Here is a 19,836-nt window from a genome sequence, read left to right as displayed (position 1 = left end):
CCTCTTTGAGCTAATTCTGATGAGAGTAAGATTCACTCAGTCCCCCTCTCCTCTCCCTCTTCCCCTCCACTGTAAAAACTTTTTCTTGCCTCTTTTTTGATGGTAGATAATTTATATCATTCCACCTCTCCTTTTCCTGTTCTTCCAGTACATGCCTCTCTCACTCATTAATTTTATCTTTTTAGACATTATTCCCTCATATTCAACTCACCAACTAACACCTGTGCCCTCTATATAAATAGACTATATATAGACTCTTTCCAACTCCCATAATAATAAGCAAGTTTTTATGAGTTACAAGTATTATCCTCCTATGTAGGAATATAACAGATAAACCTTATTAAACCCTTATGACATCCCTTTCCTGATTACCTCCTTATGCTTTTCTTGAGTTCTGTATTTGAATAACAAATTTTCTGTTTAGCTTCTGGTCTTTTCATCATGAATGTTTAAATGTCCTCTATTTCATTGAATATCTAACTTTTCCACTGAAGTTTCAGCTTTGCTGGGTAGGTGATTCTTAGTTGTTGTTGTCCAGAATATCAAATTCAAAGCTTTTTGATTCTTTAATGTAGAAGCTGTTAAATCTTGTATTATCTTGACTGTGGCTTCATTATACTTGATTGTTTCTTTCTGGATGCTTGCAATATTTTCTCCTTGACCTGGAAGTTCTGGAATTAGGCTATAATATTTCTGGAATTTTCATCTTTTTTTAGGAGGTGATAAGTGAATCCTTTTCAGACCCTCTGATTCTGAATATCAGGACATTTTTCCTTGAAAATTTCTTGAAATTTAAGTATGAGGAATAATATCTCAAGTTTCACTTTTTCATGCTATTGATTTTTTAGTTCTATCTGAATGACTGACCTAAGATTTGCCTTTCTACTCCTGAGCCACAAATGTTGTCACCACAAATGCCTTTACTCTCTGTAGTCTCTTCTATGGCTGCAAACTTCAGCTTACCCTTCTAGAATCAAAATCAAGGACTCTTCTTTCCTATGTGTGCCCTTCTGTGACTATACTCAGTATGACTTTACCTGCTCATTTATAGCCGTAGCTTGGGATTGCATCTGGTTAGCTCACCTGAATCCCATGTTCAGAGCTAGGGGAGGACCCTGCAATCTTCCCCTCATCAGCTGTTTGGTCCCCATACTGTCCATGAGGCAAAAATTCTTGAAGCTGAGACCAGGTCCCTACACAGCTACTCCCAGGGCATATTGTTTGTTGATTCAGTGGTATCTTCCTGGTGCTATCTGAACATCATTCAGGACAAACTCCTCCCCAGAGGTCAGGTCTTTCCTAACATTTTAAGTTAGTTTATACTATATAATTTATTGCTTTGCCCCAACTTTTAATTATTTCTGTCACTCAAAGTTCATATTGAGTCATTATTTTAATTTAATTTTAGAGGAATTAGGACAGCCTTTCTTATCTTATTCTGCCATCTTCCCAGAATCCTCTGAGGCAGAAATATTTTTAAAAGACTTTCTTAACAATGAAGAAAAAGAAGCCAAAAGAAAAAAAAAACCAAACTTACAGAATATAAATCTGTTAAGTTATAGAACAAAGAAATATTATCTGGGAAAAATACCTCATTCAGCCTCATAAACTAGCACAATGTCTTGCTTATATTTGCTATCATTATGACTATATCATTGATTATCATTGATGTAAAGCATCTTATATTCTCAAAGTCCAGTGCTAACCATATATTATCCAACTGCCAATTGACCAAACTTCTAACTACTCATTACATTCAAAGTATAGTCTTTTCCTTCAAAACTATTATATTTCTGGGGGAGTGCTTCTAGCTTTCACTGGTCTATTACTTTGAATACGCTCTAACAGCTCTAGTGAGTTATATTTCAAGTATATCCCCTCCCCATTCAATGAAACAATAACATCCACATACAATTCTCACCAACTGTGAGAAATAGAGCATCTTAGCAAACTCAAGGACTACGTCTAAGATAATAATGATAAATTAAAAGAAAAATAAAACAAATGAGAAAAATCTTCCTTTTATAAAATGTCTGTTTTTGTATGTTTTAAATTATTTAACAATGTTTAATCTAAGGCAACTTGTATTATACAGTATGTAATCCTAGTTATATGGTGCTAATCAGTGATATTATTTGTACACTTAATAACTGATTTGTGCCATTTAATTGAAATATTTATATGTAAATTGAACTTATTGATACATTTATTGTAATTCCTTTTAAAATAACATTTATTTGTTGACATCTCTCTATATTATTTTATATCACATCCCATCTCCTTTGACAACTTCTAAAATTAAAATATATCTACTAGATTATAGATACTCATTTGTTGCTATATACATACATATAACATGTTCATACATACATAAATACATCTATCTACTTGTTGTTTGAGAAACAGCCTAGCTAAATTTGATGACAACTTTTTTTTCCAGTCAACTAATGTATGAAATTGTATTGCAAAATGAAGAAAAGATGTAGTTTTCAACGGTGAAATGAAAGTCATTATGATCATTATGAAACCACTTATCCCTGAAGATAAAGTGCTGGGTGAGATGCAAAGTTAACCATGCTCCTTGGGCTCATAAAACTTAGAATGAAAAATAAAAAGAAAAAAATCTTACAGAGGAGAAGGAATACTTTCCACAGAGAACATATACTCCAGTGGCTCTATGATATTATCAGTGTAGAAAGAAAGACATGTTTCAGGTGAAGACAAAACTGAAATACTAAAGATGGGAGATATTACCTTATCTATGTAGTCAATCTTGCCAGATACTACCAGTTTAGTGGTGACATAAGGAAAAATCACATGTGACAGTTCAGGAAGATGACCCTGGCCCAGAGATTTATGTTGCCATATCTTATTTTGGGAAACAAGATGGCTTATAAGCAGTGACTTAGAGAGGTAACCATATTAGAATAAGGATTGAAGCTGTTTCAAGTTTGCTAAACAAATCCCTCATGGTTTTATTATGTGTATATGTATATGTGTCTTTATATACCTATACATATACACATGGATGTATACATACACCCATAAACATTATTTGTGTATATGTCTATCTATTTACATACATATCTGATAAAAAGTATAATTATTCAATCAGAAATTCCACACATCTTTAAACTGCAAGCAGTCTTTTGTATAACTTCTTTTTTCTCTTTCAGTTCCCTTTGGATATTCATTTTAACTTTATTTTTCCAGTACAAAAGATTAGAAGGTAGTGATATGGGACCATACTCTCTGTTGTAGGCCCTGAACCTCTCTTTGGGATTGCTCTAAATTGACCTCTCATCCTGCCTGATCACTAATTTAGTGTTAATAAAATAAGTTTAAATAAATACATTTAAATCTAATTTATTTTTATTATTCCATGATTCATAAAGTAGTGAAGTGCTATATTTAGAAAAGATACATTTAAAAGAAATAAACATGTATCTTGACAAATACATATTTTTGGTTCAGTTTTTTAAAAAAGAAAGAAAGAATGCTAATTCAAAGGAGGACCTTGTGATTCTTCCAAATTCCTTTCAGAGATAATCAACAGCCTACATTTGTGAAGAAATGTCAATATTTGGAGACTTCTTTAAAGAATGGGGTTGTGGTCTCCCAAAATCTTTTTTCTTTTAATAGTCTTCAACATCACCAGCACAGATGGCAAGTAAAGCTTTCTCATAATGTCCTGAAGCAAAATTCTGAAATGCAAAACATAATGTTTACAGAGAGAAAAATGTGGCAATATTCCAAAAAACATGATTCCTTTGTTTTTCAAAGGTAAGAGAGGTTTCAGTATTCTGGAGTTCTCTACAATAATCTTAAATGATGTGTAAAATAGCCACAATAGATATTGTCATAAAGATAAAGTGAAATCACGAATGCAATGCTTTTGTAAGAACTTGGATGAAGTTATAAATCTTGATGTAAATGAGTTATTGGAGCAGAAAACCATCTTCTCTCCTTCCCCAAACCCACAACTATATACAAGCTATCATATACTTAGTCCAGAAAAGTAGTTCTAAATGCAAGTAAAATCTCTCCACCCAGTATTAATTCACAAATACAATTATGAAAACTCTTTATTAAAAAGCTGTCATATGAATATTCTCTCTTGAGCTAATGACATCCCAACTGACAACTTCTAGATACACAGAATACAGCTGTAGTAACTACATATAAGTATTAATGTACGCTAATAGGTTGCTGAATTATAGTGAATGCCTCGGAACTGGTTTTACTAACCAAGTAAATATGTCAGAATACTTTTTTCCTTATAGGAAAGTAAGCATAATAACTAATATTCAGTTCAATTTTAAAAGCATTTATTGAGTGTCTACAATACTAATTTCTGGATTTACCAAGAAAAAGCAAAATTGTGGCTGCCTTCAAGAAGGGAGGAAAGTATAACATAAAGAGAAGTTAATATGTGGGTATGTGTGTGCAAATACACATATATACAAAAAGATGTGCATATCACAAGTTAATTAGTTGCAAGAAGTTAGAAGAGGGAATAACAATTGAGGGAATTAGTAAAGGTCTTTTACAGGTGCTAGCATTTGGTTCCTAAGCCCTGAGGCAAGGAGAAAGAACATTCCAGGGAAGGGATCCATAACATGTACAAAAACACAGATTAGGGATAGAAGGCCCTGAACTGAGAATCCTAAGTAGGCCTATGTGGGAAAAAAAAATATGTGTCCATATGTGGAAATAGTGGTTTTGAGTTTGTGTGTGTGTGTGTGTGTGTGTGTGTGTGTGTTATTTTTTTCCCCATAAGATAATGATAGGTCAGAGTAGAGGATTTACTCAAAACTGCACATAAAACCTATCTATTGTTCTTTATTTTGTCTTCTGCCAAAACCCCATCCTATATGATTGACAATACTTTGCTAAAAGACTTCTTGTCTCCTTACCTAGATGAAAAGGCATCCTGTCTCCTTACTTGACTTCTACTAATATCGCTTCCATAATTTATAATCTTGTAGGCTGTTAGCCTTCTAGCTAAGCCCCACATTTTCAGTATAATAACCCCTCCCGAACTATTTCTGATTTGCTAAACTTTCTTTTGAGGCTAGCCCATCAGCTATGACACAAATAAACTCTTTTGAGATTTTAAGAGAATCTTTTTGATTTCTTTCAAACTAGAATGTGAGAATACTGAAAAGTTAGGTTTCCACAGAATGTCGTAACCTTCAAGGTAATGTAAGATACCACTTATAAGTACCACTGACCAATGGGTTTTCAGAATATGAGAAATTAGGGAAGGTTAAATTTCCACAGAACAATTAAGTTGCAATTTCTCTAAACCTTGAGCAAACAAGGAATTGGGGAGCTAGGAAGGCACAGGTGGATTCAGCCAATTAGAAAAGAGTCTTATGGCTTTGAGAAAACCACAAACTTAAGATAATAGCTGTTTCAGCCCAAACTAGGTCACTGACCTGACTTGACCAAATCCCTATTGTACCTACTTAATAGGCTAATTGAATATTAAACAACACATCCCATAGGAGGAATTTTCTGCCATTTGTGAACATGGGATGTATGAAGAAAGGGGGGGGGCATGCTTATACATATTTAGGGGGAAAAACATTGGGCATACCAGAAAGATTGTAACCTGGAAGGGAATGGACTGATTCAGTCTCTGGAGGGAGAGACTACACTGAGCTAATAAGTAAAATGTTTCTCTGGCTTCTGTGTTCAGAAGTCTCTTCCTGAAGAGGAATGGGACCCACTTCTGGACAGAAATGTTGAGATGATTCCTTAAGATTCTTCTTTGATGAATTTTCCTCAATATCTGATTTTCATCGTCAAGTGTGTTTCTAATACTATGACCCATGAGTCTCTCACACTTCAGTAAGATTGTTTAAAAAAAATCTAGCTTTAAACAGATGAGACAAGATGGAATATTTTATTTGGAAATAAGAGGGTTCAAACATAAAATAGTCCAACAATTCAATTCTGCACATTTATTAAATGCCCATTGTGTATAAGATACAGTATTAGTGTTAAAAATGAGAAAACAAAACAATATTCTCTGCCCTTGAGTAGCTTACAGCCTATTTATAAACATAAGTCAATGAAAGATAATTTTAGGCTCAAAGGAGCAGCAAAAACTAAGGATCTTATCAAAGAATGAGAAATGAAATGACTTCGGAGTATAGCCCAATTATAACCCAATCTTTTTACAGATGAAGAGAATGAATCCTAAATAGGTCTTGCCTATATTCACAGAAGTAGTTAGTGGAAGAATTGGGATTTGAACTCAACTCCTGGGATTACCAAATCCATTAATCTTTTCCTATACCCTGCTTCTTTCTCCTTCTGAAACTGTTCAAAGAGGAGGTGGGAAATTTGGACAAGTTTTATGTGGGGAAGATAATGAGTTCCATTTTGGATATGTTCAATTTGAGATTCCTCAAATCAGAGATATAACAAATATAACTATCAGAAATATAACTGTCACAAAGTCTAATAAAAAACCAAGAGACTTACTTTGATATCATGAAACAGAGATTTTCCATATCTTTCTTTATATCTTTTTCTTATATTCATCAGGTCTATTTCACTTCTGGCAATTAGAATCCTGATAACAGTTTTGTTATGGAAACCAAATTCCTAAAAGAAAAGAAAAGAAACTCCTAAAATGAGAAAGTCTAAGGTTTTTCTTTTCCTCTCTCTCCTATGGATTTGACTGAAAAAAAAAAAAAACTTCATGTTAAAATCTGGGCCTTAGAAATCTTTTTTTTTAAATTTTGTTTTGAAAGATAACATCTGAGGAAAGGAAAGAAACCAAAATAAAAAACCTTTGAGAGAGAAAGAGAAAAATAGAAGCAGAGTTGAAGAAAAAGTTTTCTGTGAGTTTAAAGTAGCAAATCTCAGTACAATAGAGATTAATAGGAAAATAGTGGATTTTGCTAAAGTCAGTGATTAAATATGATGGGTGAAGACTTTGGACAAGACTAAAGTTGGTGAAATTAATATCAAATGTCCAGGACAAAAGAGAGAGTGGAGTCGTGGATGTCTGAAAGCTGGCCTGGAAGCCAGGAAGACAGTTTCCAGGTAGGTTTATATTCCACTTTTCAAGTGCTATGTGCCCACCCCTTCCCCTTCTCTGGGAAGAGTTCTAGTCAAGTCTTAATAAGAAGGGCAGAGAACTGTCTCAACCTGCATTGATAGAGGAGGTTCCTCACCAAGAGTTTTCCACACTCAAGAAATTCCAGCTCCAATCCCTATCCCTCTCCTTATATGGAATATAAAGACCAGAATAGTCCAATTTAAACCCCTTTTTAATTTATATCTTAATGGGGCCATGCTGACATCTAGTGGCCAGAGAGGCTAATCTCAGTTTGGGGGGCTGAAAATTCTAGTGATCATCTTACTAATCAATAATGTGTGTTCTAGGAAGATGGAGGACAGCCCATTTAAAAAACTTTTTCCATTTACAATCCAACATCACCTGTTGAAATTTACTGGAAGACTTTCTTAATCCTGTGGCAATATGTACGGTTTCAAAACTTTTTTCTTTTTCTTTTTTTTTTTTTTAAACTTCGTGAAAGAAGTATTTATTAAGCATATATTATATGCCAGAACCTATACTACATACAGGAGTTAGAGACAAAAATGAAATGAATGAAATAGCTCTTGCCTTTAAAAAAAACTTTCATTCAGCTGAATGTAGTATTTGCACTAGGCTTTTATTCTATCTTTTATCCCAAAATACTAGTATAAAGCACTTTCCTTATCCTGACTCAATTGAAAACTCTCTTCTGTTCTTTCCCCTCTTTTTTTCTCTCTCTCTCTGACCTCCTTTCTGTTTTTTTTTTCTCTCTCTCAACCTCTCTTCTGCATCCTACTCTACTTCTTATACTTTCTTATGTGCCTCTCTCTCCTATCTCTGTCTCTTTCTCCTAGCTCCTCTCCTCTCTTTTCCTTTCCTCTCCTCTCCTCTCTTCTCATCTCCTTTTTGATTTTGCTTCTCAATCTTTCCTCTTTTTCTTCTTTATCTGCCTCTCTATTGTCTCTTTTTCTCTCTCCTCTCCTTTTCTGTTTTTTTCTCTCCTCTCCTCTTTTCTTCTTCTTCTCCCTCCCTCTTTCTCCTTCCCTTGATGTCTCCTTCTGTCTCTCCTCTTCTTCTTTGTCTTTTAGCTTTTTTCTTTCTCCTTTCACTTACCCTCTCTCTCTCTCTTTTTTTGTTGTTTCTCCAACTTCCTATCTCTGTATATTCTTTGTTTCTACCATTCTCTGTGTGTATCTCTTTCTGTCTCTCTATCTTAATCTCTCCCTTCATTCTTTCTCATTATCTCTCACTTTGCCTTTCTATCTCTCTGTTTCTCTTTGACTGAATTTCTGTGTATCTCTCTCTGTCTCTCTATCTCTATCACCTCTCTTTCTCTCCTTCCTTCCTTCCCTTTTTCCCTCCTCCCCCTCTCTTTTTCTCCCTCTCTGTCTCTCACATCAGGTCCTTGGGATTTTAATAATGCATAGCATTCTCAATGAGGAAGCACCCTCTGTCAGTGCAGATCAGTGCCTTCCTTGAAGTTTACAGTGTGAATTGGAGGAAGTGTAATGGGTAACTTGCTCACAGTCCCAAAGCTAGTTATCATATGTCATACATATGACTTGAATCTGTCTCCTGTCTTCCAAGGTTAGTGTTCTGTGTACTCTATCATCAGATCTCAGCATACATTTATCCAGATTTACAAGCACCCACATATTTTCAAATGCACTACTTCCTAGGGTGCCCCCCTCCCTCTCTGTCATGCTGGGGTACAGCCAATTCAGCCTCAAAAATGGGCATGGCTGGGATTGGGGGAAATGCCATGGTAATTCTCCCATTCCAACTCCCCAAAGTGAAGTTTTCTCCAGCAGCAGTGACTTGTTCTTAAAGTATCATAATAATGAGTATATTATTCCCCAAGTATCATCTACTGGGTTCCAGATCTAAAGTAAATTTATTTTGCCTGGGAGAGGCATTGAAATCTTGACTTTAAAATTTGGGTCAGAGGGAGTAAGCATCTACTGTTTACCAGGCAGTGAGCCAATTGTATTACAAACATTATCTCATTTGATTCTTACCGCAACCCCTGCGAAGTGGTGCTATTTTCTCATATTACAGGTAAGGATACCCAGGGTCACACAGCTAGTAAGTATCTGGGGCTGTATTTTAACCTGATTTTCTTGACCCCAGGACTACAAAGTATTATCCACTCTGCCAGAGGAAAAAGGACCCCAGATTTAAAGTAGGAGTCTGATTCAAATTCTATACTTATATTATTAGCTATTAACCTGAGCAAGGCCCCACATTTAGAATTAGAGGATGGAACACTTATAGTAGCTATGTCTGACAAAGCCACATGGGAAAAGCATGTTTTACACATTCAAGTCACTTTATAAACCTTAAGGAACATCATAAATTTGAGTTATTATTATCATTGTTGTGACTTAACCAAGGTTACACAGCTAGTATCTGTCAAAGATAGATTTTTGAATCCAGGTCTTTCTAGCCAGTTGTCTTATCTACAAGTAACTGGAGAGTTTGCTACATACAGCACTGAATCAGAAGGATCTGAATTAAAATATTGCCTCAGACACTCATTAGCTATGTAATCCTGAGCAAATCACTTAAACTCTTTTTTCATCAGTTTCCTCAACTATAAAAAAAAGGAGATAATAATAACAGTTCATAGGCATGTTGAGAAGATCAAATAAAATGACATTTGTAAGGTGGTTTGTAAATCTTAAAATGATATATAAATACTAAGTATTATTATTACTTTCAAATGCTGCTTTTTATGTGTTTTACTTTAATTAAAGCATAAATGAGTCTATTTCAAGTTCTTTGGGTAAGGGGAAACATCTGTCCTAGTGGGTAAATAATTTTTATGGCCTTTTAAGATTTATAAACTGCTTCTCCTATATCATCAAGCTGGCATTTGTACAAAATCTCAAGGTTTGCATTATAAATATTTTCTTTTGTAAACTTATGTCAACACTGGGAAGGAGATATTATCACCCTCCCAAATGAAAAAAAAAAAAAAAACGGAGGTAAACCCTCCATTCTGGAGAGCAATTTGGAACTATGCCCAAAGGATTATAAAACTGTGCATATCCTTTGACCCAGCAGTGTTACTACTGGGCCTGTATCCCAAAGAGATCTTAAAGAAGGGAAAAGAACCCACATGTGCGAAGATTTTTGTAGTTAATCTTTTTGGAGTAGCAAAGAAATGGAAAATGAGTAGATACCCATGAACTGGGGAATAGTTGGATAAGTTATGGTATGTGAAAGTAATGGAATATTATTCTTCTATGAAAAACTGATGAACAAGCTGATTATAGAAAGGCCTGGAAAGATTTATATGAACTGATGCTGAACAAAACAAGCAGAACCAGGAATATATTGTACACAATAAGTGAAAGAATGTGTGATGATAAACTATGAAAGACTTGGTTCTTCTCAGTGATTCAGAGATCCAAGATAATCCCAAAAAAGTTTGGACAGAAAACACTATCTGCATCCAGAGAGAGAACTGTGGAGACTGAATGTAAATGACTACATCCTATGCTCACTTTCCCCCCCGCCCTTTTCCTTCTGTTTTATTTTTCTCTAGGGGATTTTCCTTTTTATTCTGATTTCTTTCTCCCAACATGATTCATAAGGAAATATGTAAAAAAAGACTGGATGTATATGTATAACCAAAAAATGTTTTACATGTAACTGGTGAAAATAAAAATAAACAATTTTAAAAAAGAAACTGAAGTAAACAGAGTTAAGCAAATTGTACAGGATAACCTAGCTAGTAAGGGTCTGATGCTGTATTTGAATTCAGGACTTTTTGAGTCCTTTATCCACTGAACCACCTTGACCATCAGATAGAAGAAGCATTATTCTTGCCACTTGACAGAGGAAGAACTTGAAGTTCAGATATGTTAAGCAACTCAGTATCATTAGTGGTATAAATCCAGGTCTTCTAACTTCAAGATGGATGTTATCTATTGCTTTATAATACATTCTGTAGAAAAATAATGCTTATTATGTTAGCATTAAAAAATGATTCTCAAGATAGATGGTCATGCTGGAAGTTTAATAGCTACTTAGGAAAAGTTGATGGCTTGTAAGAAATGGCTTCTATTTCAAGTTTTAATCTTTTGAGAATACTAATAGATTTACTCTCCATATTTTTCCTGTTCTTGAATCTATGATACCTGTACACTAAAAATAAGATGGGGTACAGCATCTCTACTTACCCCTGAAAGCTTTGTTGTCATTAAAAATCTTGTTTCACTGACCAGATGCTGTTTAAATCATGAAGTCCATAACCCCATTTAATTCAATATTATTTTTGAGGTTTTTCTTTGGAAGAAAGCCAGCTGACACAATTGATAAAATGTTAGATATGAAATCAGAAAGACCTTAACTTAAATTCATCCTTACTAATTAGCTATGTGAGCTTGATGAGTTAACTGAATGATGTTTACCTCAGTTTCCTCATCTATAAAATGGGGATAATAATAGCATCTACTTCCTAGGCTTCTTAGAAGAATAAAGCAAGATAATATTTGTAAAGCACTTTGTAAACTTTGAAGAGCTATATAAATGCTAGTTATTAATTTTATTAAAACAATATTAAACTAACATGTGATTTAATAGAAAGGAGAGGGAAATTTATTTCAGAAATTAGGTAAGCTTCACATTTATCAAGAAAATTCTCATTGTGCCAGTATTTTAGGGATATCCAGAAGGATAGATATTATTGCTTTAAAACAGGTATGTTAGTAAGCACCCAAGACTGTATTAGGTGATTGCTATTAATTCTTATCATTTTATAATGTATTATATTCTTTATAGGACAGATATGTAGTATAGTGGAAGGAGAACTGAGCCCAGAGACAGGAAGATCTGAGGCTTTAAACACATACTAGTGTGACCTTGACAGGTCACTTAATCCCTATTCATTAGTTCCTCATCTGTAAAATGGGAATGCACTGAAGAAGGAAATGGCAAACCATTCCAGTATCTTTGCCAAGAAAATCTCATGAACATGGGGTCTCATAGAGTTGGACATGACTGAACAATAACAATTTGTTTATATCATGTTTTATGTCAGGTAAATTTACCTTGCTGTGAAAGTGTGGACTTCCAAAGAGACCTACCAAACATTATAACTATAGATTAGCTTTAAAACATCTTGGGGCAATTTGGTTCTCAGAAAAGACTACTTCTGCAACCTGATATTATAAACAAATATGAAATATGAGAAAGGTTTTTTCATTAAATTTGGGATTTTTTAGAGTCAAGAAGTTCTTTGGGATACAGGGTGTTATCATATTTGAAACAGATATGATTCCATAGACTATAACAGATGAGTATCATTTTAATAAAAGAAAATTGCTAGTAATCCTTTGGAGATGGGGGCATAGTTCATATAGAAAACTGCTTAAATACATAGAGAATAGTACTTACATGGATTGCACTGTACAGCCTATAAGCAAAGAAGGCAGGTTTGTCCCGGACACAGAGAACTATAGGATACAAAAGAGGAAATGCTTTGAGATTTGGGGAAGATTCTTGTATCTGTTTTCTTCCACATTTCTGATGAATACACAATCAATTTATGGATTAATTAGTTATTGGTTAGTTGAAGCTGGTTACTATTAGGGAATATTTATAAGTGATGTTCTTTGAAGATAATTATGTTGCAAATTTTAAGCCAGTCTAGAGAGATGGTCACACTAAGACCATTTGAGAACCTATACAAGAGTAGAAAAGTCAGTGCTCCTTGCCAATATTCTCATTGAGTTTCTTTTCCAAAAGCACACTCAAAATTCCATATATATAGAATGATTAAAGTTGGAAGGGAACTGAAGTTCTCCCTTGCTCTTCTCATTTCTAAAATAAAAATTTAAGAATATTTTTGGTTCTATAAAGACAAGAACTGTGAAAATCAAAATGAAACAGCAGACACAAGGGGTCAGCACTGTCACAGAAATGAACTTAGAAATATACATGCCCCATCTTCTGTGCATTTTCAGACCACCACTTCACATCCAGTCAGTTGTAGTCTTGTTCTATCTTAATCATTCCATCTGGCATAGTGAATAGAAAGTTAGCCTTGGAATCATGATGGCTACATTTAAAATTTTTTTTGACATGTATTTGCAAGTAATCCTTACCAAGATATTTAAGCTCTTTGTACTCCAGGCAGCCTTCTAAGATTATGAAAGTCAGAGAGAATGCAAATTCACATTGTTAGAGGGGATTATCTCATCCTAAAGATCCCTAAACCATTAAAATCACAAGGCTCATAAAAAATACCACAACAAAAATTCTCCCACAAAATCCAATCAAACAATAAGAACAACAGCAACAACGAAGTCAATTATAATATGTATCTCACAAGTTTTGTGCAAAGCTGAAATGAGATAATATATATAAAGTTCTATGTAAATGTTAGTGTTATCATTATTCTCAAGATTTTTTAAAGGTTTTGAGCTTCCAATAAACTGACCATTGGGGATCTCTGAGCAGTTGTTTTTAACCTAATGCTAGAGGTAACCAAACCAAAATTGTATTGGGGCTTGATGGTGTGTAAGTCCAGAACACAAGAAACAGATAATAGTGCAGTGGATTTATTTTCAGAAGACCAGGGGCCGGATTCAGAAGACAAGGTCTATCATTTTAATATCTCTCTGTCAGTCAGTTGACACACATTTATTAAGTAATTACTCTGCTCTAGGACTGGGCTACATACTGAAGATACAAGGAAAGGCAAAAACAAGACAAAATGCTTACGTTTTAATGGGAGAAAATAACAAGGAAAGGGGGAAAGAATAAGAACTTATTAAACATCAACCAGGTGTTGTATTAAGCACTTTGGAAATATTATCTCCTTTGAAACAACATGCAAATTGCTAAGTGTATGAAAGATATAGACAGAATAAATGGAAAGTAATTTGAAAATGGAAGGTTATAGGAGCTGGGAGAAATGAGAAAGCCTGTCTGCAGAAGGTAGCATATGAGTTGATTCTTGAATGAAGCCATGAGGGCTAGCTGAGCTGAGGAATAGCATTCCACATATGGGACAGCCAGTGCAAAAACAGAGAGGAGAAATGGAATGTTTTGTAGGCAGAATGGCAAGTAGGCTAATGATCTCGAAATTGATGAAGGCACTGAACCTCTCTCTATATCTTTATCAATTAAAAGATAGTCTTGGCTTAGATGATCTCTAAATTCTCTTCAATCTCTAGAGTAATCACAACCAGTTGGGTGGCACATAGTATGGTCTGGACCTCATTATAGGATAACTACTGATATAGATAAACGTCTCAGGCTATATAAACTATATTAAGCCTAATTGAGAGCACCCAAAGTGCCATATCTTGTCATTGCTATTGAATACTTGTGTATTTGGAAAAGGAAAAAAATAAAAGTATTGTGTTTCTGCTGTTTTTTCCTCGAAGGGTCCGATTCAATAATACTGTGAGACAATAAACTCTTCATTTTGCCTTAATTACCTTTAGGATTTGAGTTTATAGGTGGAATGGGGAGAGAGAGAGAGAAAATAAAACTCTGTCATACCAGGCGGCATAAGATTACAACAGTCTCAATATTCCTTAAGATACATAGGTTTCTGGGTGTTGTATTGTAGTGTGTGTGTGTGTGTGTGTGTGTGTGTGTGTGTGCATGTGTGTGCATGTGTGATGTATATTGATATATCTGATAACTTAGGTTGTATATCCCATAGTACTTCTAGAATAGTGGTATAATGAAAATTTCCATTCTAATTTTTTCTTTTTTTTTCATTTACAAGGGAAAACAACTTTAATATTTAAAACCATCTGTTCTGATTTTTTTGTTCAATGGCTAGAGTATTAACTTTGATAAAACTTTTAATTGTTTATCTTTTATCTCTTGCCCCAGTTGTGAGTTCAGTAAAGTGACAAACTTCCAGTATAGACAATGCAGATTGTCCATTCATATGTAACTTAGACTCTGAAAGATCTGACTAGAACTCTGAGAATTAAGTGACTTGACTTGGTCATACCATTTGTTTGTGTCAGAGATAAGACTTGAATCCAAGTTTGTCTGAATCCAAAGTTTGCCCTTTCTTCATTCTGTCATATTGTTTCTAATATAGAGCTTTATGTTCTACAAAAGTGCTTTTCTCTGGACAATTTTGTGAGGTAGTGATTGAAAGTATTATTTTCCTTATTTTACAGATGAAGAAATGAGGCTCAGAGATTTAAGTCTAACTGTGAGAAATGAGGCTTGCATTCAGATTTCACTTGACACCAAAATTAGTATTTGTTCTACCCCAGTGCTTGCTAACCTTTTTTCCACTCATTTTTTTTTTCCTTAGAATTTTTTACTGGGTATACAGCTATATGAAACTGGCATAGAAATTAAACATTTATTTATAATTAATCATAATTTCATGACCCCCGTGTTCAGTTACATGACACCAACTCATTGTTTTAAAAGCTTTGTTCTATTCTACCTCATACTCAGATATATGTTGGTAAATATCTAACAACTATCTCTTCAGGAAAAAAAAAAAGATATAGAACAGACTTTTAAGTTTAATCTGAATTGTTAATGTTTTCTTTCACTTTCTTAAAGCTTAGAAATCAACAGAACAGTAAACCAAGCCCCAACTTATTATATTTGTCAATTACTGAGATGCAAATACTCAAACTGAACACTTAACAATCGGCTCTTAGGAGCCATCCCAAGCTAATTTTCCAACAGCTCTGTTTTATGCTGATTACATGATAAACACAAATCTATCCTCCTAGGAGCTTCTTCCATTCTAAAAGTCTAGTTGGGCTTCTGGCATCCAAGAGTTTTTCGAAATGGACTAGAAATGTTTTCTTGTCTTCTAAGAAGCATTGTATAGAAGAAAAAGAAAAACATTTTGAGTCATTGCCCTAAATGACTCACCATTCATGTTGACTATCAAGTTTTATGAGACAGGGCAATGAACTGTCTACACTAGTGTTTTTAGCTGTAAAGTGAAGGGCTTGGGCTCTTTGACCCATAAACAGTCTCTGAGTATGTCATTTTACTCTTAGGTACATTTTATTAATTATGTATGTTTAATTAATATTCATTTAATTATTAAATTAATTCATTTATTTAGTTTGCTTGGTTTATTTAATTATTTATTTAATTTTTATTAATGAATTGTATATTCATATTTTTTATTGATTCATTCTTCAGATCAATATGTATTATGCCCACAATATAACTCTCTCATATTTTGAGAATCTTTTATTGTCATACTTCAAATTATCAGGGTATCTTAACCTTTCTGCTGTAAGTATGAGGCAAGTCCCTAAGTAATACAAGAACAAATTAGGTTATTTTGTCTTTTTTTTTTTTTTTTTTTAATGGGCAGGAGCTGTGTCAACTCCTTACCTGTTCTATTTTTGACATACTTGAATGGGGTAGTTATGCTCTCTAGGATGTGGTAATAAATAGTTCTCTCTATCCAAGCAGGCTATTTGGCACATAGCTACGGATTGTTTGATGATCGCTTCCTCCCCCTCCCTTATTTTTTTTTATTTCAGTAGAACTTCCAGGAAAAATACAGTTTTTAAGATAGGAGCTGAGAAAAGATAGACGCTTAAGAGACAGAAGAGATAAGAAGCTTACTTGGAGGAGGTCATATTAGAAGCCTCTTTTATTCCCTTGAATTAATTAAATTAATATAAAAATAAGATGAATAGGGTAGTGGGTATAATTACTCGTGAGATGTTTCAGTGGTTAATATTCATATTTCTAAAAGATGAACTAAATGTGTTAACTGTTTGAGGTCATGAAGCTAATTTTGTACCTCCTTGTTTTACAGAACCATTGCAGATGCAGACATCTGCAAACATTTATACTAAGAACAAAAGCTGTAATTCAAAGGAACCCTGGAGATCAGCTAATTGAACCCCCTCACTTTGCAAATGGGAAAATTGTGTTCTATAGCAGTGAAATAATTTGCCCTGTATCACCTAAATAGTGATTAGGAGAGCCAGAATTTGAACTCAATTTCCATGGCTCTAAGTTCAGCACTCCATGTTCAGTTTTCTTAAACTTGTATATGGACAGGTATCCCCTTGACAATCTCTTGGAGTGATGATTGTCATCTATCTGTGCTTGAAGACTTCTACTGAACAGCAACCTTTATTTCTTGAAGAAGTTTATTCTAATCTGGAAACAGTCATGATTTGGCAAATAATCTATTTATATGGAGTAGAAATCTGCCTTTCTGCATCTTTCATTGTTCCAAATTTTGTTCTTTAGAGCCAGGCAGAAAGAAAAATTAACACTTTTCCCTCATGATAAGTGTGTAGACACAAACATGAAGCTGAACAAAATGGACAAAAAACAAATAATAAAAAAAACCTTTCCAAGTCTGAGAGTCTATGCTAATTAGATCTCTTCAAATGGTTAAGGTGTTAGTATTATTTAAGATTCCTTTAGAAAACCAGATTTATTCTCCTCCATACTATACAAATACACAATTTATTTTAATTAGAAAAACTTCACATTGTGGAGGTTTTGAAAGTTCTATACCTAAAGATTTTCCACTTACCTATTGCCACAAGTAGCTCCTGAAAGTATCCATCGTAACATTCATTAATGGCATCTACCATGTCTTGTCCAGAAATATTTTGAAATTCCTGAAAAACTTTTTAAAAATTGTGCAACTTACATATAACTTTGCAAAGATTAAATATATCACAATAAATATTGGTTGACTAGGTTTTGTTGATATATATTTCTCTCAAACAAATCTCCAAAAATTATTTAATATTTACATTGATGCATACTGTCATAAAGGTAGGTATTCCTTTCATTGGTGTGGATACTAATTCTTCTGTGCCCTGTTCTTCTACAAATTCTTGCCTGAATAGATCTTCAATGATGGATTTACATTTTGCACTAGAGGCCTTCTTCTAGGTAGTTTTACTTTTTGTGCGTACCACCAGAAAAAATACTGAAGCTGTCCACCTGCTATTCCTCATTCCTGCCACATACTTGTGCACATACTACTATTTGTGTCCATTATGTATCCAACCATTACTAAAGAACACAGCTGGCATTCCCTCTTAATGCAGGTCTTTCCATTTTTGGACAGCTTCAATGACAAGATGGGTCAAATATAAATCTCATTCTTTGGGGAGTGTGGTGTTTTAAGATTAGGAATTATAACGTCACTGGGAGAATATGTGCGTCAATTAAAAGAAGACTTTTTCTGTCAGGGAATCATCTCTTGGAATCATTAAAAAGCACAGCATTATTTCAAATGCAATTCTGTTGCCTATTCATTTCTGGGTTCATCTCACTATTCAATTTCAGTGCCTGGTACATATGTACTGGTATAATAACTCAATGTCCTGTCCATCAAACTTTATGCCTTAATCTTAATGGGCATTTTTCATAATTTGTTTTTTTTTCTCTTTGCTTTGTTAGACCTATTGCTTTTAAATGATTATCATTAAATAGGCCCTATAATATTCCGGACTATTTTACTAAGAATACAACATGATCTATGCATAGAAGCATTTGTTGGATCTCACTCTCTATGTGGAATTCCTTTCCTATTTGGACCAAGATTGGTCATTATTCTCAAGAATGAAGAATACATTTGAAGAGCATACTGTATGTCTTCCTGCTTTATTTCTCACTTGGCAATAATAACCAGAGGAACACTGAGCAGCATCTTTTTATCTTTTTATCAAAAAAGTCTTATTTTACTTTAAACATATATATAGGATAAACCTTGTTGAAAGATGTCTAAAGTTGTATTTTACTTTCCTGAATCATTTTCTTATTTTTAGAAAATGTGTAAAGTAGATGATCTAGCATTCCCTAATTTCTAGTCAATTTCATAATGATAAAGATATGATTTACCATAGAAAATAATTTGTCAAAATGTGTATATTTCATATTTTCATCTAACATAACCTCAACACATATATGTACACACATATACATATATGTCAATGATGCTCATAAATAATTTTTTAAGTGAGAAAGGAGATTTATAGGTCAACAGTTACTGCTCTGATGATTTTGGTAATATTTTTGATAGTAATATCTGCCATGATTCCCACCCCCATTCTTTTTGATATCTTTCCCTTCTTAAGATAGTTTGTAAAGTGATTCCTTGATATTTTAAATATTGTATCACTTTCAACACAAATTTCCTCTATCTAAATTTAGTCTGATCTATCCAATCTTCTGAATGTCATTCTCTTAAGTGTCATTTCTTCTATGTTATATATTATATGGTAGAATGGAAGGGCTCATATGTTATAGACACAGTGTGGTAGTTTTACCATTATTAATGATAAAGTAGAAATGTGGACATCTATTCTATTTTCTAATATTTGGCCTTTTGTTTTCTTCTATGAATATTCTTAAGACTCATCTTAATATTCTGCAGTATTTTCAATGCTTCTTCTTCTTCTTCTTCTTCTTCTTCTTCTTCTTTTTTTATTACTGTTCCATGAGGCAGAACTTCTAATGTTTTGCAAATATTTGCATTTTAAACTGGCACTTACTTCACTTGATATGTGTTTCTATTTAGTAAGAAAATCAAGTGTTTGTCAGTAAAAGCAGTTTCTGGGTTCTGGGTGAATGTCTTTTACTGATTAAACTTTTGTAGAAAGGGGTGATTATCAAGGTCAATATTTTACTTTTTCCCATTTTCCATTTTAAGGACATATAAAGCTTCTTTGAATATAGGGTCTTAAATTGTTTCTAATTATACACAATAGTATCTCCTTGTAATCCTTTCTTTTAATTCTACATTTGTTTTAACTTAACTAGTAAATGAT

At 33.7% G+C, this 19,836-nt stretch overlaps 1 protein-coding gene across 1 annotated transcript in view; it reads right to left on the bottom strand.

Annotated features, from left to right (window-relative positions):
- Positions 1–3,365: 3,365 nt before the first annotated feature.
- ANXA10 (annexin A10) overlaps positions 3,366–19,836 on the bottom strand; it is a 71,967-nt gene continuing 55,496 nt past the window's right edge. Inside the window, exons 8-11 of the mRNA XM_003773089.2 lie at positions 17,586–17,681; positions 12,464–12,522; positions 6,496–6,618; positions 3,366–3,704 (exon numbers count right to left, since the gene is read on the bottom strand). Coding sequence (XP_003773137.1) covers positions 3,636–3,704; positions 6,496–6,618; positions 12,464–12,522; positions 17,586–17,681 — 347 coding nt within the window. The 3' untranslated portion in view covers positions 3,366–3,635. The remainder of the gene's footprint in view (positions 3,705–6,495; positions 6,619–12,463; positions 12,523–17,585; positions 17,682–19,836) is intronic.

This window comes from Sarcophilus harrisii, chromosome 6, assembly GCF_902635505.1.
Source record: "Sarcophilus harrisii chromosome 6, mSarHar1.11, whole genome shotgun sequence".
Taxonomy (NCBI): Eukaryota; Metazoa; Chordata; class Mammalia; order Dasyuromorphia; family Dasyuridae; genus Sarcophilus; species Sarcophilus harrisii.
The sequence above is the reverse complement of the archived record's forward strand: the minus strand, read 5'-3'. Positions and strand labels throughout refer to the sequence as shown.